General features: G+C 38.4%; 1 protein-coding gene across 5 annotated transcripts in view; it reads left to right on the forward strand.

Moving 5' to 3' along the window:
• The first annotated feature begins 1,797 nt into the window (after nucleotides 1-1,797).
• glra2 (glycine receptor alpha 2) overlaps nucleotides 1,798-24,245 on the forward strand; it is a 112,963-nt gene continuing 90,515 nt past the window's right edge. For 2 of the 5 annotated variants that reach the window (XM_012958102.3, XM_004912245.4), the window contains exons 1-2: nucleotides 1,798-2,593; nucleotides 4,553-4,680. In XM_012958102.3, coding sequence (XP_012813556.1) covers nucleotides 2,526-2,593; nucleotides 4,553-4,680 — 196 coding nt within the window. In that variant the 5' untranslated portion in view covers nucleotides 1,798-2,525. Of the gene's footprint in view, nucleotides 2,594-4,552; nucleotides 4,681-24,245 lie in introns of those variants that run through there. The other 3 variants (XM_002939870.5, XM_002939871.5, XM_031896631.1) reach the window with 3 other exon arrangements.

Below are 24,245 nucleotides of genomic sequence, written 5' to 3' on the forward strand. Positions count from 1 at the left end.
TTTTTTGTGAATCGAGATTAAGCTGAGTTCCCAAATGGTTCCTGGATTTAGGACATCATCAATTTATCAGGTGTCATTAAGCCAATTTGCACACATTTATTGCAGTATAGAAAAATTCCATGCAATGAAAGTTGACTAGAAAATGTATTTTATTTACCCAGCATTTCATTGTAATAACATGATTCCCAAATAATATGATCCACAAATAATTTGCACTATTAGTGCATTGGTAAATAGAACATACAATATTATATGGCACTATTGTTTTATAGTATGACTGCAAATGTTGTCATTAATACTGTGCCAGCTTGGAATGAGTGTAAAAAATTTACCATGAATGGATTTCAGAGAAAGCTAACCAGTTGCCCATGCAAAACTTTTTCATGAATTTGGAGTGTAAATTCACCTCTAGGATCACATCTTCGGCTTGCCCTGGGTGTCAGTTCTGTCCTCAGTGCCTGTGCCAGGCAGGAGATCACTTCTGCTTGGCATAGACATTGGGATCGTATACTTGCCCTGGATATCAAATCAAATCTGAATCGAATCTGAAGACATTTGCTCATCATTAGTGCCAAGCAATATTGGTCCAGAAAGCCTGTTAACATGTATCTCATTAGGCTGTGTGCCCAAAGAGTGTGTAAATGCCAACGCTCCCCTGTGTCAGTGTGCCCTGGGCACGTGCACTTGTGCTTCAGTTCATATTTGATTCCTAAATTCTCTTTTGACTGAGGGAATAGAATTAAATCATTATAGGAGAAGGATTCTCCATTTCTGTCTTTAGGTTTGGGTAGAGAAGAAGCTCCCTCCTTTAGGGGATAATGCAAGAGAAAGTAAAATCAGTAAAACCGTAATTTTATGTTTTCATGGGACCAGAAAAAAATGATATAGAATCCAGGAAAATGTAAAAATGTATTGTATATTGGTGGGAGTATCAGAGTATGTAAAATTGCAGTTTGGCTGTAGCTGCATATATGTATTTATATAGTGTACACAATATATGAGCTAATTGACTAAAACAGTGTTTATTTACAATTGTGCTCCTAACCGTAGAAACCAATCAAATTTTTGCTTTTATTATTTTATCTAACTTAGAGTGTGCTGACCAGAAATATATGCTGATTGGTTCCTATTGCTAACTGCATGGGTGCACTTCTTCCACTTATTTACTGAATGAACAAACATATATAATAACAGTTACTAGACGCTTTCATGTTCAACCTCCAACTGTTCAATGACCTAGAACTCCCAGCACCCACTGGCAGTTACATGAGATACATGTTAACAGGCTTTCTGGACCAATATTGGTTGACACTAATAATGAGCAAATGTCTTCAGATTCAATTCAGATTTGATTTGATATCCAGGGCAAGTATACGATCCCAATGTCTTTGCCAAGCAGAAGTGATCTCCTGCCTGGCACAGGCACTGAGGACAGAACTGACAGCCAGGGCTGCTGTACCTAGCAGTCATTCTTTATATTTTGAGTTCAGGGTCCCAATCTTCCAGCATTGGCCAGCTCTCCTGTCCTGGGTTCCTCATTCAACATTTCTATGCTTGTTTAGTTGTAACTGGCACTGATTTTTTTCCCCATTCAGACATTTTTAATATTGAGGAATATTGGGGAATAATGGATCCAGGGGAGAGAGACAGAGAGAGATAGAGAGCTTTCATTGCTGCCTCTGTAGAGGGACTGTATCCATGTAACCAGCTGCCTCATCACCCCCCCCCCCCCCCCACACTATCAGGCCAGACCATAGTTGCAGTATTAAAAGCTTCTGTTCATTTCCTCGCACACACACACACCCCCTCCACTCCTACATCAGCCTCAATATCAGCAGCAGCAGCACCGGGAGAAGTAGCTGCTTCCAGTACAAGGCTCGCACAAGAGCACAACGGCACAGCATCTTTAAATACTAACACAGTCGCTCTCGTCTTCAGGCTTGACTTAGCATTGGGCCAAACAGTAGGGGTGCATCTTTCACTGCCTAAAAGTTGGGAGGGGGGAATTGGCTCCCTCTTGTTTCTTCCTCATTATCCGTGCCTATGGATACCACTGTAAATAAGGGACTCCTTTCATCAGGGTTGGCAATGTAATTGCAAACAAGCAGAGCAGCCCCTTTTGAAAGAGGGGAAACAGCAGATGTGGCTGCCCAGATATTCGCTATGTTTTTAAGATAGCGATTCATTTTCTATACAGCCAAAAGAAAAAAAAAACAGCCAAGAAGGGAGTCGATCATCTTTTATCTTTTTTTTCACTTTTGGTGAATAATGAGCCTTGGTTTGACCTAATAATGCTTCCGATATCACACTCATTCTCTCATTCCCCCGTAACCCCTAACAATGCTGGTTTCTCTTCTATCCACTTGGAAGGAAAGCAATCGTTGCTTTTGGGATCTAGACAATAGGAGCTGATGTCATTTTTCTTCCTATCATTTTTTTCCTCATCTTAATGTTGGTCGTCTTTTTGTTTCTGGAATCTTTCCTGGAATATTTTCCAAACATCACCGGAAAAAAAAACAGGAGGAATGAACCGGCAGCTAGTCAAAATTTTGACAGCCTTACTTGCATTAATATTTGAGACTAACAAATTCAGGTAAGAAAAATGAATGCGCCTTTGATATTGGACAGTACTTCGAATGCTAACAGGGGAGGATACATTGATGATATATATTTATCTTAATGATTTATGTGCAAAAGATGCCTTTTTCTACAGTTGGGATTGGGATTTTTGAATTTCATTTGCTGAGATTGAGTCCTCCCTGGCAGAAGTTGGTAAGTGCTCTGGCTCTGATGGTTGTGTAGGAATGAGCAGTGTTTCTGCTTTATATTCAGGAGAACCTCCAATGGACTTTCAACATCCTTTCTCACTGCCTCCTTCCCTTGTCAAAGTCTGTATAAAAATAATACAAAAGCCTGCAGTGGTAAAAATAAATTGCAGAACAACAGGCTAAAAGCAGTGACTAATGCTCCCAACTTATAAAAGGGAAATAGAGAGGACAGAAGCCTTTAACCCAAGGCTGAAATGCATGTATGTATATCTATACCCAATCATATGGAGCTCAAACACAAAAAAGTCAGCTGATTATTTTAGTAGAGACAAGAAAGCAGTATTGCTTTATATAAATATATATAGATATTTAGATGTGTGTGTTTCCCTGTTTTATATGCAGTTGTCGCCAAAACTATCACATTGGAGCTAATAATAATGAAGCAGTGAAGGAATGTTCTACATGACAAATATTATCATTTATGCCAGAACATCAAAGCAAAGTGCCCCTGATTAACACTCACTGCTTCAATTAAATTACAGCTCTGTATTACTATGCCACTTATAACATGTACATAAATCCAGAGGGACAGCACCGGGAGGCCTTGGGATGACTCTGCCAAAGAACTCTCTCTATACAAATCCTACAGCCACCTCAGGCTCCCACAGTTTATTTGTAAATTGGATTTGAGTAAAATGATGAACGAGGTCTATACTTTCAGAAAAGTAAGGCATTTTATGGTTATGAATGGAATGAGTTTCCCAGATCATTCTCCTGCAAATCAAAAAGAACCAGTAAAACGCCTGGTTAACAGTGAATATAAAGGCAGAGTCCTATGTTTAGTATACGTTCTACAATTCCTCCAACATATCTGCTTATTAAAGGATATTATTATTCAGAAAAGTAAAAGGAGTTAAAGAGTATATGCAGTATATGGTTTGGGATTTGGAATCACCCAATTTATGACTTATTTGTTAATTAATTACAAATTCCAACATACACTATCTATCTATCTATCTATCTATCTATCATCTATCTTTATATAAAATTCACTATCATCTAACTGTCTCTTTCTATCTGTCTATCTATCTATCCATCATCTATCTATGATTCCTTATCTATTATCTAAATGTATCTATCTATCCATCTATCTCTATCTATATAACATTCACTATCTATCATCTTACTGTCACTATCTGTCTGTCTATCTATCATCTATCTATGATTCCTTATCTATTTTCTAACTGTATCTATCTATCTATCTATCTATCTATCTAACTAACTGTCTATCTATCTATCTGGCTGTCTATCTATCTATCTGTCTGTCTGTCTGTCTGTCTGTCTATCTATTTAACATTCACAATCTATCTATCATCTATCTATGATTCCTTAGCTATTATCTAACTCTATCTATCTATCATCTATCTATCTGTCTATCTATCTATCTATCGATTTGTCCATCTATCTATCTATCTATCTATCTATCATCTATCTATCTATCTATCATCTATCTATCTATCTATCTATATCTATCTGTCTTGTATTCCTCTCTCCATCTTTAACTATGTCTGACAATCTACCCCCCCTCTCGGGTTTCCCTAATATAACTGTTGAAAACAAAACCCAATACTTGCCCAGTTACCAAACTAAAACAAGTTGCTCAGTTACATAAGAGGAAACCATTGGATCCAATACAAAGCTCCATTAATTACAATCATGGAAAAGCAACAAGCTCTTGCCTAATTCTGTGCAATGTAAATGATACCAGTTTCTGCTGTGTTTAGGACGGCTTTTTGCAAAGAGCATGATACCAGGTCTGGAAAATCTCCCCCCATGTCTCCTTCAGATTTTTTGGATAAATTAATGGGCAGGACTTCAGGCTATGATGCTAGAATCAGGCCTAACTTTAAAGGTAAGTTGAGTTTAATGAATGCATGAAAGTAGACGTCAGTGCATAGATTTAGATTTGATTACTTGTTATTAGTGTCAGGCAATTACTGGTCCGGGCAAAGTATTTACTGATTGGGAAACATGATCCGTATACTGGATTTGTGCCTTGTTAGACAAAAGGCATGATAAGGCAGGATTTAAAAGGGAAAAGCACCTTTAGTATGTTATAGAGTCACAATAGGAGGCATCAGGGGCCACACGTGGCTCTCAAGTACAACTTTATTGCCCCTCCCAGACTGCCGTTGGCTCCACAAACTGCTTTACACCACACTATGTTAATATAACCCAAGATTTATAGAATCATTGGCCAACTACATGGAAAATGTTGGACAGCCATAAACTATAGCTATGTGGATATCTTTGGAGTAAGTGTTTAGGGTGTATGGTTTTTTACATAGTTTGTTTTGAATTAAACTATCTATTAATCAAATTTGAGGCTAGCATCGAGGAGAATGGGAGGGGCAAGGATCAAAGAATGAAGTTTAGCAACCTATATATGTGTTGAACTATAACTCTCAAAAGGCTGCATGTTGCAAAGAAAGGCTGCATGTTGCCTATTCCTGAAAGTATTTTAAATTCCAGGTAGATAAATTGGACAATAAAAGCAAAGGTAGATAGCTGCTGCCTGCAAAATATAGAATGTTACTTTTTAGGTGAATTTCCCCTTTAAATCCAGCCTATTCCCAGTGGTTTAATTGCCCAGTGTAGACATGTGCATGTTTGTTGCTGATAGCAGTCATTCTGGGCTAGTGATTTACTCACGTAAAGTTTATTCTTCAATCAAATGTAGACTTCATTTTACTGGCTGAGGGATTAAGTTAAGAAGCTAAGAATGCTGTAGCCTTGTAGGGCTGCTGTGCTAGTTTTAAGAATTAAAAATATATATTTTTCCAAAACTAAAGGTGTTATTGTTGTGTCCTTTCCCACTGTTGTTAATTCTGCATTTTGTTACTGTATCATGTTAAAGCCGAGCTTTTTGTGTCTCTAAAAAGCTATGAATCCATCATTTAAACGACATTTCTCCAATACATTTCATTCATTGCTTCCATTGCCAATAACATTGATCATGAGTAATGGATATTCCCGAAGAAGAAGAATGTCCTTTTGGCCATTAGCAATTATGTAGAATTGTTGAGGAACCCTTTTTTTGTTTGTGGGAGGCAGTTGATTTAGCACAAAATATCATCAATGAGATGTCTATCAAAGTCTAAGCCCTCCAGCTGCTGCCAAAATAAAATTCCCATCATCCTACAGCAGCAATCAGCTAGAAGGGGTAGTTTACAACAGCTGGAGGGCAGTGATGGTTGATTAAATGAGTGTCATGCAAGGATTTAGGCTGGTGTCTAATAATTAATCACAGAAAGAAGGTGACCAAATTGGGAACAATGGCTTTCTGTGAATAGGCACGCTGCAGAAAGCAGAGCAACTCATCTGTCAACTTAGCTGTCTGGATCAAATGGCAAGTCAATGTAAATGTATACATATTAGTCTGGTCCGTACGGCTTTAGGTGATTAGATGCTTGTGAATCACTGTGTGAGCGACCAGTCACAATGGGTTGAAACATTAGTAATGTGATATCCTCCTCTGCTGATCCGTCACTGCTTCCCACTGCTGTTGTGAATATGTGATAAGGACAAAAATTGCAATCAGTAGGTACCAAATACTCCACTCATGACTACCACTAGGTAGATCATGTCAGAAACTCTTAAATGACTCTTGAATGATCTAACCACTTCAAACTGGCTTGTAAGTCACAGTGCCTATTGGAATAATTCTTTGTTTAGACAGAAACCCATTGTCCTATATCCGTCTTGCCATCAGCAAAGATATCCCAGGGACTTGCTTTTTATCCCACCAAGAGACTGTCTCAGAATATGCGCAGAGGATAAGCCATTGTGTTATACCTTCCTTGCCATCAGCAGTGATATCCCACGGACTTGCCTTATGGCCCACCAAGAGACTGTCTCAAAGTATGGAAGGAGGTTAAGTTGCTCTTTTGTCCACCAGAAAGATGTGCCTGGAAACTTATATTAGGAAATGTTACCAGACATAACATAACATGACATAACACTTGAGAAAGGGGATGGCATTTCGGGGAGATTAGTCGCCCGCGAACAGGGAGATTTGTCACGGGCGACTAATCTCCCCATGTGCCAGGGCCCTTAGGGTGAAGACACACAGAGCTACTAGTTGTGGCTACAAAGATAGACAATGCTGACCATTTACTGATAATTGTCTCTATGTGTGTTTTAGCAGAGGCAATTCTCAGTGTTGTCTATGGCAGGGTATTTAGTAGCTGCGACAAGTTGCTGCTACTAAGTAGCTCCGTGTGCCTTCGCCCTTAAGGGTGAAGACACACAAAGCTACTAGTAGCAGCTATTTATTCACGGCTACTAAACTCCAGAAAATACCCTGCCATAGACAATGCTGAGAATTGCCTCTGCTAAAACACATGTAGAGACAATTATCAGTAAATGATCAGCATTGTTAGTAGCCACAACAACTAGCTGCTACTAGTAGCTCCATGTGTCTTCACCCTAAGGGCTCTGGTACACGGGGAGATTAGTCGCCCGCGAGCAGGGAGTTTTGCCGCGGGTGACTAATCTCCCCGTGTACCAGAGCCCTAAGTAGTAGTATCTAAAGTACTTATTTAAGTGTCTTCTTTCTATATTATCCCAAATCATAAATGTCACTTCAATAAAGACAGATATAAAGGTCTTTACAAATGGCTTTATTTTCTTGTAGTAATTCAAGATGGCGATAACTGTAACAGCAGGAGCTTTTAAGGGACATTTTAACCAAATCAACGTTTACGTGTAATCTTATTTCTGTGATTAAAAAACAAATCTCTTGATGTATTATGGACGAGTACAATACTCAGCATACGATTCAGAAGAAAGCTAGGGAAATCACTTTTTCTAGACATGTCCAAAGAGTTCAGAAGCACTTGGGCAACTCTGTAGTCATATAAAGCATTTTCTGAGATCATTTATATTCCTAATTATATATATGGTCTTCCCATGATGTATTAATAATACCCCTTAGTGACAATTGTTGTATTAGTGCCCTTGGAAGAGTTTTCAATAAGGATTGGAGCAGATTTATAAAAGGCTGGGGGACAAGTTGTTTTCTTGTTGCATTCTTTTACTGGAGAAAAATATTCTAGTTGTCAGGAAATGTTTCCATATTGAGCCATTGTTCCCTATCGTTTGTCAATTTAGCAAAGGTTACAAAAATATTCTTTATGTTTATATATTGTCACTGGCGAAAACAATAGAAATTGAAATTGAAACAAATTGAAGCAATACAAACTGAAATGTTCAGTAGTTATTATTATTATTATTTTTTGCTAATATTTTGCTCCTGAGTAAGATAATGTGAAAAACATATTTCTGAGTGGCAGGACTTGCAATTTTTTACATTTCCCACATTGTAAAATACTTTTCACAACTTTTCATCTCAGCCAGCTAATTGAATTTTACTTTATGTCTTGGGCAGAAGTGCATTCATTAATGTGCCAGATTTGGTAACCTTTTTTTTAGATTATGTAAATAAAATTGTGAAAAACCAAGAAAGGCTTTATAGATGAGAAACTACAAAAAATAATGGTAATACAAAATTTTACCAGGAAAAAACAATTTAAACTTGAATACTTTGCTCCTCAGGGAAAGCACCGCAACTCTACTTTGTTCATCTTTTTCCCCATCATATGAATCATATAGATCTATAAGGGATGCACCTAACCCACTGTTTTCAGACTCATCCGAATACCGAACCGAATCCAAATTCTAACTTGCATATGCAAACCAGGATATGAAAGGGTTAAGGATAACCATGCGCACAGTACGTGGCGAAAAATTAGCAAAAACAAAAAGTCACGTGATTTTAAGGGTTCGGATTCGGTTTGGCCAGAAGCATGGATTTGTCCGAATCCAAATCCTGCTGAAAAAGGCAGAATCTTGCCCGAATCCTGGATTGTTAAGTTGTTCCTCTGTCTTATCAAGTCTGACACTATGGAACCTGCAGTGCTTCCTAATATTGGTTCTCTGTAGCCATTATTTTTAAATAGGCAAATACAGATTTCTTCTTGTAGTTTCTCCAAAACAATGGGAACTGCTTTTTACCCATAAGCTCTGGCTCCATTGATTCCTTGAGATAAAATAGTCTAGAGCAGTGCTGTCCAACTTCTGTTGTACCGAGGGCCGGAATTTTTCCGACCTACGTGGTGGAGGGCCGATAATGGAAGCCAGTTTTGACCACTCCCCTTTTTGAAACCGCACCCACTTGAAACCACACCCATGTTATCACATGACCATACCCATATTAATGGTTGTAGTACAGCAAAAACCTGCCATACTCTGCCTGCCCTACCCTGCCTGTGTGCCATACTCTGCCTGCCCTACCCTGCCTTTGTGTGTGCCATACTCTGCCTTCCCTACCCTGCCTGCGTGTGCCATACTTTCACTGTGTGTGCCATTCTTGGCTGGTTTGTGCCAAACTTGGCCTGTGTGTGCCATACTCTGCCTGCCCTACTCTGCCTGTGTGTGCCATACTCTGCCTTCCCTACCCTGCCTGTGTGTGCCATACTCTGCCTGCCCTACTCTGCCTGTGTGTGCCATACTCTGCCTGCCCTACTCTTCCTGTGTGTGCTATACTCTGCCTGCCCTACTCTGCCTGTGTGTGCCATACTCTGCCTTCCCTACCCTGCCTGTGTGTGCCATACTCTGCTTGCCCTATGCTCACACACAGGCAGCCTACAGTGACACAATGCTGGCACTGCTCCTACAGTCTGCACAATAACTATATATTAAAAAACTTTTTAATTGCAGTACCACCTCAGTATATGTTCTTTTTGTAGTATGCAGGGATTATTTGTGGGTTTCTACTGCTCCTGAGGTGTGAAGAAGTGAACAATGGGTGTGATTACAGCCTGAGCCTGAGGTGTGAACACTGCAGGGGGTAGAACAATGCAGAGATTAAAAGGTGTGAACAGTACAGGGGATTACATATTTAAACAATACAGCCTGATTACAGCCTGAATCTGAGGTGAGAACCATGCAGGGGGGGGGCAGTTAATTACAGTTCTGATACCATTTAAAGCTTACACAAAGGTAAGCCATCAAAGCAGCCAGACAGGTGGGGGGCCACACAGAGGGGGGTCGCGGGCCGCATGCGGCCCGCGGGCCGCCAGTTGGACAGCACTGGTCTAGAGTGATGTCTTTAGCGGCAATGTGGTTTGAAATAATCATGGTTTGAAATTTATTCCAAGACATTCCGTGTTAGACAAAAAGACTATACACTGTGGGGGAAAGTGTTAATAACACAAATGAAGTGTTGCTAGGTCTCCAGACACCCTTTAGCCAATAAGCCATTATAGTGTGAGTGCAGGAATGAAAGTGTTGCTATTCTTCCCCCTATTATCTATACAGATAGCCTAGTATTACACATCACACAGTTCAGTTGAAGCACACAGACTGCTATTAGGCGAGAAATGTCATTGGCAAAGCAGACGGCACAGGCAAAAGAGCACATAGAAAACATAATTATCTTCCATATTTAACTTTATTTTTAATATTAAAACAATATAAAATAAGCCCAAACAGGATATGAGCCTAGAAAGTACTCACTTAACAGGCCATTACTATTATCGCACATTGTGCTCTTTATGTAGGAATCTAGTAATGAGTGTTCCCTGGTCTAGAAAGGGTATTAGCAGCTTGTAGTTTGCCCCATTTCTACTAAATTGCCATTAGGTGCTGAGACCTGTATCAGACTACAGCTGACTGTATACGTTAACGTTTGCAAAAGATGTTATTGTTATCATAGGACCGAGCTTATCCTGAAACGATAGTTTAAAAGTATGATTTGCCCATCAAAGAAAATAACTATATCGAGCGATATTGTCTAGTTAAAGCTAGCTAAACTACCTGCTTGGCCCTGCAAGCAATTGGACAATGGATACATTTCATTGTAAACAAAAATGTTAATGAAAATTTTCAAACCTGACTGATCTATTTTTTGACTGATGAGAAATCGCTAGATGTACGATCATTTAATGCCCACTAACCTTACTATAATTGAATAGATTTGTGGGATCACACTAAAATTGGTCATTAGGGATAAATCTTAATGTGTATGGCCACCTTAAGGTGTTCTAATAAGTGATGAGCGAATCTGTCCTGTTTCGCTTCGCCGAAAATTTCCAAAACATCGAAAATGACACTGAAATAAATTTGCCAATGGCGAAACGCAGGGAATCCATGCCTGCCGAATAATTTCGCTCATCACTAGTTCCAATGATACGATCAATCTAAATGAATCTGAGTATTTGCTAGTAAAGACCTGCAGGGCGCTGCACTAAACACACTTGGTTGGACTCGCTGTGAAACTCTGATTTATTCTAATGTTTTCCAAAATGATTCTTAAAAAATAAAGAGAACCATTGGCCCTTTAAATGTTACCCACCTACATGTCTCTGCAAGCCTTCTGCAATAGGCCTTTGTCCCCCATCATGTAAATGATTATATACTGGGGGCTGCTTTTTAAATCAAAGTAGCCAAAATAAGGCACAAGTATAGGATACTCCATTAATACTGCAGGACTAATCTGACAGTGTAGTACAACGAGAAAATGCTTAAAGTGCTAGAAAATGCTGGCAGATGTTTACAGCCTTAATAAATAAGACGTAAGAAAGCTGATAACACACTGGCACCCCTAGACTAGATTATAACACCCCCAGAGGGCTCAAAGTAGTGGACAAGGTCTCCTAGCCTGAGGGCCAATAATGGTGACATAACTCTTATTTCCTGTCTTGTATATTCATAAAGATGATTGATTCCATGAAATGATTTTTTAGGGGCAGGACGTGGAAAACAAACTCAAAAGCCTTAAATAAAACCCTCTGTTCTAGATATCATAGCTCTAGAACCATAATGCCGGCCTTAAGACTTTGTGGTTATTATTTTCAAAAGAACTGGAAGCTGTCAATCAGTCTTTGTCCCTAATTAGATCACAGCAACCAAAATGTTTGGGTGTAACATTGCTCTAAAATGATCAGCTGTTACTATTACTGTTCCAACTTCAGTCTCCATGTCGTTATTTACAAATTTGCTATAAATCTTATTAGGTTTTGTATAATTACCAGCAAACTATAACATATTTTCGGAATCTTCCATGGTGGATACCAATAAATCGTCTGATTATTTTGAAACCCTTCCTCCTCTCTTTGTTAGGAAATAATATAAATAAATAATATAATAATAATAATATAATAACAATAATAACTAGTTTCATTAAAACCAATTAAGGCCCAGGTGTAATATCAGGTGATATTTTGGGTTGTTCAACAATATAATAAAAGGACCCTATGTACTGTGAAAGTGCCGCTTTCCACTTTGCTTGAAATGACTGTATTGTTTCTACCATGGACATTATTCTACAGGAGAGAAACTGAATGATATAACTGAAGCAAGCCATTGTATGTGATTTATAAAAAATAAACTAGAAAGATTAGAAAGATTTATATCAGGGATCCCCAACCTTTTTTACCTGTGAGCAACATTTCAATGAAAAAAAAATCTGGGAAGCAACACAAGCACAACAACTTTCCTAGTAGGAGGCCAATAAGGACTCGGATTGGTTAATTAGTAGCCCAATGTGGATTGGCAGACTACTAGCCGCTCTGTTTAGCAGTATACACGGTCTTTATGCCTCTATATATTGGGAAATGCTGCATAATTCCTATAGTATAATAAAACTATGACATCTTCATGCAAAAGGGACACATATACAAGCACATACAATAATCCACAGATTTCCCATGTATTAAAGGTTAAAATGGCAAATGGGCATTACAGCTGGCTTGTTCTTATCCTACTTTGTACCAGAATCATCTCCAAACCCCCCATGCCATATTTGCTTAACTGTTTCTATTGCATCTGGGGCAACCCCATAAATCTTAGTGTCCATGATGGGATCGGATTCCCCCAGATAAAGGATTTCAGTGGAGGGTTCCGGTCTGATAGCTGGTGCTACATTTTAATTAATGTGACATCTCTGCCTCGGGCCGGTAAGAGACTGACAGTGCTGAATGCTTTCAGAGTGTCGGCGTAGCATTATGGAGAATCATAACTAATGACAGTGCAGTCTTTAGTGGCGCAGGGGCTGCCAGAGCCTGACCTTTTGCACATGGAAAGACAAAGATAAAGAGCAGGACTGTAAATCATCTCCCATCCATCCCCCCTACATCAGAAATATACAGAAGTGTCATTTCAAAAAATGCAATCTGCTGCTTTCGTGAGTCAATATGATCTTTAGCAAAATATTTTCTGAGACAGGGATTATGTCAATCATCTCTCCATATGGCTATATTTTTCTACTGAATTCTTAATAGATAAAGCACCCTATTAATGTCTACTGTATTGCGCAGTAAAGCCAGGGCTGTAAATCTATACTGATTATTGGACATATAGTTTAGCCCCAATCCCTGACTGCCATGTTTCAAAACAAGCTGGAAAGAAACACATTAATATTAAAGTGCCCAGATTATGCTCAACAGACCAACAAACTGGTGGAAAACAGAAAGGGGCAGATGTATCTAAATCTGAGTTTAGAGCTCACCACAGAAAAATTCACCCACTTTCTATTCATTCCTATGAGATCTTTTGAAACATTTATCAAATAGTGAACTCTAACTTTCAAACATTGATAAATACGCTTCTAAAATCCCATAGGAATGAATAGAACATGGATACGTGTTTATGTATTAAGCTCTAAACACACATAGGGGCAGATTTATCAAAACACAAGTTCGAATCCCGAATGGGAAAAATTCGCATTGGAAACGAAAATTTCTGAAGATCGCAAATATCACGAAAATGCTTACGAAAAAATTGTATTGGTCATGATAATATCGTAATGGCGATCGGAAAGTCACAAAATTTTCGTACCGAATGATTGTAAACAGTGGCAAAACCGATTTTTTCACGCGTAAAATATGAAAAAGTCGCGCAAGCGTCGAAAAGTTACGCAAGGTACGAAAAAGTCGTGGAAAATACAATTGGACTGATCGAACGAACGCTCGGAGCATTCGTGGATAAGTAAATGTGCCCCATTGTGTGTGTATATATCAGTTTTTTTCTTTTTTCCCCCACACTGAGGGTAGATTTATCAAAATGTAATTTCTATTCATTACTATAAGATATTTAGAAGCATATATCAAATCTTGAACTCTAACTCTTCTAAAAATCCCACAGGAATGAATAGAAAGTGGGTTTTTCTGTGGTGAGCTGCAATCTCACATTTTGATAAATCTGCTCCTAAACACTTTTTTGTCAAAAATGCATAGTGCCTATATCTATATATATATAGGGAGAGAATAAGCCTGTCCCAGTGCCTATATATAATCCCTAAGCAGCATGCTTTCTGTTTGCCCAAGAAAAAGCCTGTCCCAGATAGCCAAGGATCCATTTACTAAGCCCAAACTCTTCCTAATGGTCAGAAAGGTGAAGACGCAGTGAAGCACCAAGTTTCTGTTTGCAGACATAGCTTTTATCAGCAAGTGAATAGTTCTAGTCAAGTAGAGAAAACCGCCCAGCACCCCCACCGCTGCTTCAATGCCAGTATGTCCATTGATTTACAATGAATGTATTTTGCAGTACCTGCAACCTATGGATCTGTGCAAAGAAATAAAACTACACTACGATATCTAATTTAAAGTCTATATTTTCTCCATTGCTGTACTACTGAATTCCCTATTATAGCATGAACAGTCACATTAATGTTATATATGATACAACGGCGCTGAGCACTGTGGATCATACTCTACTTACATTTGTACTTGTACTGTATGTAATTGAGGTATTTATCACCTAATATGGTTCATTATGAGCTAGAAAAATGTCCTAGGAAGACAGGAGCCCTATACTTACCCCATTCCTAAGGTTTTAAGCACAGGTTTCCATGCACAGGAAAGCACTGGGACCAGAGGCCAATGTAAGCCCTTTAGCATCCATAGCACTTGCACACACCTTATATAAATGACTTCAATAGTCCAGCTGCCGGATACATTGGTAACTGAGCCAATGGACCATTGTTTATTTTTGCAGTCGTAACCTTGCTCTTTCGGGGTAGGCTTGCAGGTCACATTTTTCAAAACAAGCAAACCAATTACTGTATTATTTGTTTGATATAAATATAAAACCACCAATTAAATTCAGATGTCATGCATTGTGACCATGCCGGCCATTAACAAGGCTGTTGCAGAGGAATTGTCTTTTGATTTGAAGCGGCATGCCAGAGGTTGTTTAAATGGCTGAATATAACAACAGCATAGTAATAACAATAAGAGGTAGAAGGCAGTATAAAGTAGAAATTACTGTTTTTTATATTATTTGTATTATTCCCAAGTTATAGATAATCAGCAAAAATAACTTTACACAGTAAATTCCAGTGAATACTTGATATAAAATGAATCAATGCGCTCTAAACATCCAGAGAACTTTCTTAATCAGTTTAGAGGTAATAGGAATTCTTACATACTGCCTTATATTTTCAATGCACAGTTGGAATGAGTTCACTTTACAGTTTATTATGAATCCCTGTAGCCTTTGCCCAATTTACTAGTAACATTTTATGTCATAAAATTATAATTTGGAAAATATTATTACTAATTAAACAAAACACAGACCACCTACGTCTGGACTTTTGATGGCTTAATGTTCAATGTGCCTACTATATACCTAGGGGCACATTTACTAACCCACGAACGGGCCGAATGCGTCCGATTGCGTTTTTTTCGTAATGATCGGTATTTTGCGTTTTTTTTCGGAAAATTGACTCGACGTTTTCGTTACCAATACGATTTTTGCGAAAAAACGCGAGTTTTTCGTAGCCATTCCGAAAGTTGCGATTTTTTCGTAGCGTTAAAACTTGCGCAAAAAGTTGCGATTTTTTCGTAGTGTTAAAACTTGCGCGAAACATTGCGCCTTTTAAGTTTTAACGCTACGAAAAAAGCACAACTTTTCGCGCAAGTTTTAACGCTACGAAAAAATCGCAACTTTCGGAATGGCTACGAAAAACTCGCGTTTTTTCGCGCAAATCGTATTGGTAACGAAAAAGTCGCGATAATTTCCGAAAAGTCGTAAAGGCGCCGAAAAAATCGCAAAAAATACGAAAAAGTCGCAAAATGTTCGTTTTCAAATCGGATTTTTCCAATTCGGACTCGGATTCGACCCATAGTAAATGTGCCCCCTAGTGTACCATTACAGCAATTTGTGATACCCCCTTCCCCAGCAAAACCAGAGCATGTTCAGAGCAATCTGCAACACTAAATTAAAGCTCCAAAAAATGAACAAAACAGTTTCATATAAAGGGAATATGGTGTTGACACCTTGGAACAGGTCATACCTTGGAAATGCTGTAGGTACGTATACCTTGGGTCAGGCAGTATTTTGTCCAATCCAGTTCTTTTCAGGGAAGACTGACTTATTACAAAGTTATATTCTGGATTAGGGAAATATCCAAAACCCAACATGGAGCTAAATCTGGTGTTCTGGTTACCCTACTAAGGAAATAGACACCAACCACAAGGTGACATTCTATCCCATAGATGGTTTGTTGATACAAACACAAACCTACACACTCATTTAGTTCATCCCTGACTAATTAAAATGTAACTGTATCAGTGAAGTCCATTACTCCTCTTTGGAAGCAAGGAAACAAAACATGACCTGTAAAGATGTTGCCTTAATAGTTTAGAGAGTCTTTACTTTGTCTTGTTGCCTACCTGGGCATTTCTGCAATATTGCTGGTAGTGTGTATTTCCAACATTTCTCCCAAAAGTACATATTGTACGTTGTTTTGGACACTAATGTGAAAAATCACTGCAGTGAAAAACAAACCTTTTTTAATGGGATGTTAACATGCATACTGGTTTATACAGGTTTAAATAGTTAGCACAGTTACAGTTTTCATTACCCTCTGCCAATAGAGTAACAGTAGGACTTGTGTGGATCTTCTATAAACAATATATTCTGGTGCCCTAATAATGCCAGTTTTAACCCCTGCCTAGAGGGCCCCAGACTAGACCTGATCTGTTTCTATTCACTAGCTGTTCTAGTCCTTCATAAATTAGCATGGCTGCTATGCTCAGGCAAATGGATACTTGTTTGGCTATGGTATAGTAATAAGTTTAGGAATGCTTAGATTTTAAGGCTCAAACTTTCCAGTTCTTGCCTTTTGATGGTACCCGATGGGACTGATACTGTCTCAAGTCAACAGGAAATTTTAATAAGTGAATTCTATGTTGATGAAAAGTCAGATTAGGGTACAAGCCAATAGAATCCTAGACGAGTTGAGTGTATGGACTTTTTGGAGTAAAGCAAAGAATAAACCATTCCCTTGCCATGAAAGAGACTACACACATTAGTTCAAAGGACATTTGGTGCCATGATTAAATGGTAAGATGATTACAATGTTAAGATTTCCCTCTTCAGGTCTTAATTATTTTTAGTTTCGGGCCATACTTTCCAGAAATGTGTAAAAACCTTCTACAATTTACAGTGAATTCTGGTGCCAAACCATTCTGCCTGCCATTCTTCTTCTGCAACCACTCGGCTTTTCCCATAATTATTCTTCTAGGCACATTTAGGCCAATAATATGCTTTAAAATATAATAATAATTATTATTATTATTATTATTATTATTATTATTAGTATTATTAGCATGCTACAAAGGCTTTTACATTAAGGTTTCCCAGTGTCTGCTCCTCATGCCATGCTATATTTACCCCAGTGAAATGCACATAAAAGGCACATCATTCTAAGGGCCAATGTTCTGGCTTCTTTAACCCTTTCTATTTCTGCCAGTTTTTTTATAAGGTGCCATGAATATAATGAAGAAGTGCCCAGAAAATCAGTAACTTGAGTAGATTCCTCAAGCTGTGGCTTGTAAATAGTGAAATGCTGATCAGCTATTTGATATGCTAGTGCTGTTAAAGAACTGAAAAACTGGAATTTGGCTTATAAAAATTCACCTGGCTCACAGCGCTATCCCACAGACAGTGAATTCTATTAAAATGCAACCAATCACTTGGGTACAACAGTAACTGATTTGTAGGAGGCAATGTAACCAGGCAACATTTATTAGACAGTAAAGCTGTAATAATCTATTAAAAGACCAAGTCATATATAATGAAATATTTTTAAATAGAAAAGTAAAATGGCAATAGTGGCTGGCAGTAAAAGTTTATTGCTCTTTTCAAGAAGAATGTTGCCTCGCTACAACCTTGGAGGAGGACAAACCACTGACTATTAAAATAATTGCTGGTCTCCAGAAACAGCAGTGATTTAGAAATAGGACAATTTTTCTATACACAAGCCCTTGTAATTTCAAATAAGACCTTGGAAGTGGGAGAAGGTTATCAGAGGAGGTTGCTAATCCTGCTTTCTTTTCCGTGCTGTCTGTCTGTTATGTCATGCTTAAAGGGCACCTATCACCCTAACATTCTCCCATCAGAGGTGCTGGCTAATAGAGCCTGAGCTCCAGTTGGGGGAAACAATAGTCTTTTTTTTTTTTTTTAAATTGCCCCCTTCTGTGCTCGGCTGCCCACACGGAGAGGGAGCCTCGGATTCGGGCAGTCATGTTGTGGCACTTGTATGCACATAACAAGTGAATGCCACAACTGGTGACATAGACAGGTGGGTTGTATACACTGCTCCTATGTCACATGTATGCAGAGAATGAATGAGCAGGGAGTCTCGCTCATTATGCACATACGCATTAAATAACATGGCTGCCCGCACCAGTAGTTCCCTCCCAGGGTGGGCAGCCTGGCAGTGGCAGGGACTGTTATTTTAAAAAACAAAACAAAAACATATTGTTTCCCCTGACCAGAGTGCAGGGTCTAATGACCCACCCTCCAGGGAAGCAAATTTAGCCTGATAGGTGCCCTTTAATGCACACAGGGCCCGATTCACTAAAGTCCGAAATAAGGAGTGCTATTTATAGCATGCGTTAAAAATCTTATCACTTCTTATTTTTCACTCGATTCACTAAAAGGACACTTGTCATGATTAAGAAGCGATGTTCTTAGCGTTATTTAACGTACGATGACATATTTTCAAGCAATATATTACGCAGCGCGCGATATTTTATGTAGAGCGCAATATATTACGCACGTAACCATTACTTTCTGAAAACCACCATTTCCCTGAAAACTGGAGGCTGCATCACTCTAGGGCCAACATATACTTGAAAAAATACGACTGCAAACTCCATGTTGTGTTGCCAATAGCTCACGAACCGCAATTTTCTTTAAGTACCGCCTGCCCCAAGTAGGGTTAATATTCACACAGATTAACACGATATTTTGCACGTTTAACGCTTCATATGTGTTTGTGAATCATGCGTTAGTACTATTTCTATTCGCTAATTAACGCAATGCGTTTTTTTTGTGCATGCGATATGCGGATTAACACATGCGAAATGACTTTGATGAATCGGTACTTAATTATCGCATGCTTTTTAATGAAAAAAACTATGAGGATAAGTGTTATTGACCTTTAGTGAATCGGCCCCTATAACGCTTATCGCATAGTTTTTTTCATTAAAATATGTCATCGTAAGATAAATAACGCCAAGAACATCGCTTCTTAATTATGACAAGTGTCCTTTTAGTGAATCGAGCGAAAAATAAGAAGTGATAAGATTTTTAACGCATGCTATAAATAGCACTCCTTATTTCGGACTTCAGTGAATCGGGCCCACAATGTCATATATATATATAGATAATGAATGCAGAGGACCTCTTGTTTCTGTCTATAAAAATGTTGTTGTCCCAGCCTTATTGCACCCCCAATTAATGGCTTAATGTGTGACGGTGAGCACAACGTCCCATGTTTTGCTGTAGATACAATATATATATATTTCCCTTTGGTTCCCAATACATAGCTTTATTACTGAACTGTGGAAAAAGGAAATGCATTATACAAAGGTTAGAAACATGAAGCTATCTCCCCCCAAAGCTATCTCAATGCCTTTCTAATAAAAGATAATAACAGGCTAATAGTGATGAGCAAATCTGTCCTGTTTAACCGAAAAATTCAGGAAACAACAAGAAAATTCGCAAAACGGAGAAAAATCTGCGAAACGTCTTTGTCAGCGAGTGTTTTGTCACAACCACGTCTTTTTTTGCCGCGACTGTGGCCATTTTGGCATGACTGCGCCTGTTTTGCCGCAACTTTTTTTGTTGCGCAATCATTTTTTGCATGGCGGATTTTCGCTGAAGTTTTGCGAACATTTTGCCAATGGCGAAATGCAGAAATTTGCTGCAAATCCATGCCTGGTGAAACAAATCACTCATCACTACAGGCTAGCAAATTTGGGGTGTTGGGTCTATTGTAGCCAATCTTGTGTAAGGTAAAAGCAACAGTACACACCTCATTCTGTAAATCTGATAAAAAGCCATAAATGTTTGCAACATGAAGTAAACAAGCTATACCTTTGCATGCAGACCAGATGGAGCATGGAGAATTCCTACTCAATTCAGGTCAATGTCTTTCCCAAGGGGAATCCAATTAACGAAACATGTATTTCTGGCCTGCGTGTGTGCGCAATACTTTTAAAATTGGCAAAGTATTTCAAAAGGTTTTGAGAATTTTAAACAGTTTTACAGATGCACAGCAGAGAAATGCTTTTGCTTATGTTTCTCAAAGCATTCTGCAATCCGTACCTCAGGGTGCCTGGAACCAATCAAAATGCTGGGATTTATTGAGTATCAGGAATGAATTCTTCCTCACTATGTCATATTATATTCTAAGCAAATGTTTAATAACATATTAGGCTATAATATATAGCAACACTATGGAGGGCTGCTGGGAAAATACTGACCATTCTACAGGGTTTTAGAATAGCACCTAACACTTTCTTAAGTGTAAAATATAATGGGCTGAGCTCTTCAAGATTGTGTCCTATCTTTCCAAAGACTGGAGCCTCCCTATTGGTTGCACTCTGTTGAAAAAGAGTGTCTCCTGACGAATCACAAACTGACTCATCCCTTTTAAGAGGCGAAGAGAAGAAGGGATAACAAGCCCAACGGATATATTTTAAGGCATACAATCCCTTTGTAAGTTGCCTTGAAGGTCGTAAATGACCCCTAGTGAGTGGGTAACTAGATTTCAGAACACTGTACCAGTAACAATTCCGATACACACATTCACACACACAAATTATTTTTCAGCTGTAGGTTCTGTAACAATTTCCCTGCTGAGCTACATGCGAGTCTCTACTCGGTTCACTTTGTGCTTCATTACTGCCAGTTTAAGGTATAGGATACGTTTCTGGAAACCCATAAAGCTCAGAATTACAGGAAGGCCATCTTCCATTGACTTCATTTTAATCAAATGATTTAAATTTTTCAAAATGATTCCTTTTTCTCTGTAATAATAAAACAGTACCTGTACTTGATCCCAACTAAGATATAATTACCCCTTATTGGGGGCAGAACAGCCCTATTGGGTTTATTTAATGGTTAAATTATTCCCTTTTCTCTGTAATAATAAAACAGTACCTGTACTTGATCCCAACTAAGATATAATTACCCCTTATTGGGGGCAGAACAATCCTATTGGGTTTATTTAATGGTTAAATGATTCCCTTTTCTCTGTAATAATAAAACAGTACCTGTACTTGATCCCAACTAAGATATAATGAAGGAAAAACACTTCTACTGGGTTTAATTAATGTTTACATTATTTTGTAGTAGATTTAAGATATGACAATGATCCAAATTATGGGAAGACCCCTTATCCAGATAACCCCAGGTCCTAAGAATTTTGAATAACAGGTTCTATACCTGTACCACAAAATCTGAAATTGGCATATTGGATGCAAAGGTGCTGCCTCATTACATTTGGTGTGTGTTTCATTTTGGATATTAATTTGCTCCCTTCTTGTACAGAGAAATAAATGTAAATGGCAGTTTTTGTTCTATGTATATATTTACTCATAAAGTGGAACATAGGTTTTTAAAGCCCCCTAGGCATAAGCAATAACGTAATAACGTGCAGAGCTGACCTAATTGATTGCCGTAGGTTACTAGGGGTAGAGCAATCATTGTTCCTAATATTGCATTGCTCCTATGTGCTCTTTAGCTATAGCCCTGCAGCCTTGGATGCTATAGATATATTACAGCATAATAGAAATGATAGCCTGCCTGTTGTTTCCCATAGGCTAACAGTAAATGCATGCTAATGTATGTCTTGATATTAGTAACCACTCAGCCATCGAGGGATTCACAAAATAATGGCTTTTTCAGCATGACCTTTTCTGGTTTACCAGCCAGGTTTCTGGGACATTTAGAATAACTCCATAATCCCTTAACCAATTAAGGCATTGTATAGCATTCAAGGAGAATATTAGAATTAGGGAAATGCATATTATTTGAAAGCCTGACAGGGGATCCTGACAACAACAACAGTTGCAGGCAGTGGTTGAACAAATATGATATACGGGATGGTTCTAGGATACACGAAACAGCAAATACTGTAATACTTTGGACACTGGAATTTGATTTACCTAGTTTGATGTACAGCAGCCATATTGCACATCATTTTCTATGTTTTGAGTTCTTTCTCAGTAATGTTAGTACAAGTATGGGACCTGTTATCCAGAATGCTCAGGACCTGGGGTTTTCCAGATAAGGGATCTTTCAGTTATTTGGATCTTCATAACTTAAAGCGGACCTGTCACCTTAAGAAATAATTTCAAATTGTTTTCTATTGTGTTTGGCAAGCAAAATAAACTTTACTTACACTATATAAATTATTTAAATCTTATTTGCTTCAGCCTTGGAATTCACAATTGCAGCAAGCAGGCAGGGGCCATTTTGTGGACACTTATCAAAGCAGGCATTGCATCCTGCCAAAATCTTGTTTCTGTGCCAGTATGGGGGGACCTAATGCCCATGTCCATGCACTGGTTATACAATTAGATGTTGAGGAGGGAGGGGGAATGTGAGGAGGGCAGCGACATCTAAGAAGTTCTGAATTGAAAGTGAAAGTAACTGTCTGCCCCACCCCTATGCCTAAGGCATAGAGGCGGGGCAGGCATTATATGATTGACAGCTGGGATTTTAAAATGCTTTTATAATGGGTTTGGATGTGGTAATAAAAAAATTATTTTGGGTTTCATGTTTAATTTGAAAAGGACTTTTATTATAGAGCTTTTTATGTCTGGGTGACAGGTCCACTTTAAGTCTATTAAATATTGAATAAGCCCAATAGGATTGTTTTGCATCCAATAAGGATTAATTATATCTTAGTTGGGATCAATTACAGGTTCTGTTTTATTATTACAGAGAAAAGGGAATAATTTAACCATTAAATAAACCCAATAGAACTGTTCTGCCCCCAATAAGGGGTAATTATATCTTAGTTGGGATCAAGTACAGGTACTGTTTTATTATTACAGAGAAAAGGGAATCATTTAACCATTAAATAAACCCAATAGGACTGTTCTGCCCCCAATAAGGGGTAATTATATCTTAGTTGGGATCAAGTACAGGTACTGTTTTATTATTACAGAGAAAAGGGAATCATTTAACCATTAAATAAACCCAATAGGGCTGTTCTGCCCCCAATAAGGGGTAATTATATCTTAGTTGGGATCAAGTACAGGTACTGTTTTATTATTACAGAGAAAAGGGAATCATTTAACCATGAAATAAACCCAATAGGGCTGTTCTGCCCCCAATAAGGGGTAATTACAGTGGTGTGAAAAACTATTTGCCCCCTTCCTGATTTCTTATTCTTTTGCATGTTTGTCACACTTAAATGTTTCTGCTCATCAAAAACCGTTAACTATTAGTCAAAGATAACATAATTGAACACAAAATGCAGTTTTTAAATGAAGGTTTACGTTATTAAGGGAGAAAAAAAACTCCAAATCTACATGGCCCTGTGTGAAAAAGTGATTGCCCCCCTTGTTAAAAAATAACTTAACTGTGGTTTATCAATTTCAATTTTCAATTTCAATATCAATTTCTGTAGTCACCCCCAGGCCTGATTACTGCCACACCTGTTTCAATCAAGAAATCACTTAAATAGGAGCTACCTGACACAGAGAAGTAGACCAAAAGCACCTCAAAAGCTAGACATCATGCCAAGATCCAAAGAAATTCAGGAACAAATGAGAACAAAAGTAATTGAGATCTATCAGTCTGGTAAAGGTTATAAAGCCATTTCTAAAGCTTTGGGACTCCAGCGAACCACAGTGAGAGCCATTATCCACAAATGGCAAAAACATGGAACAGTGGTGAACCTTCCCAGGAGTGGCCGGCCGACCAAAATTACCCCAAGAGCGCAGAGACAACTCATCCGAGAGGCCACAAAAGACCCCAGGACAACATCTAAAGAACTGCAGGCCTCACTTGCCTCAATTAAGGTCAGTGTTCACGACTCCACCATAAGAAAGAGACTGGGCAAAAACAGCCTGCATGGCAGATTTCCAAGGCGCAAACCACTTTTAA

Source organism: Xenopus tropicalis, chromosome 2 (assembly GCF_000004195.4).
Source record: "Xenopus tropicalis strain Nigerian chromosome 2, UCB_Xtro_10.0, whole genome shotgun sequence".
Lineage (NCBI taxonomy): Eukaryota > Metazoa > Chordata > Amphibia > Anura > Pipidae > Xenopus > Xenopus tropicalis.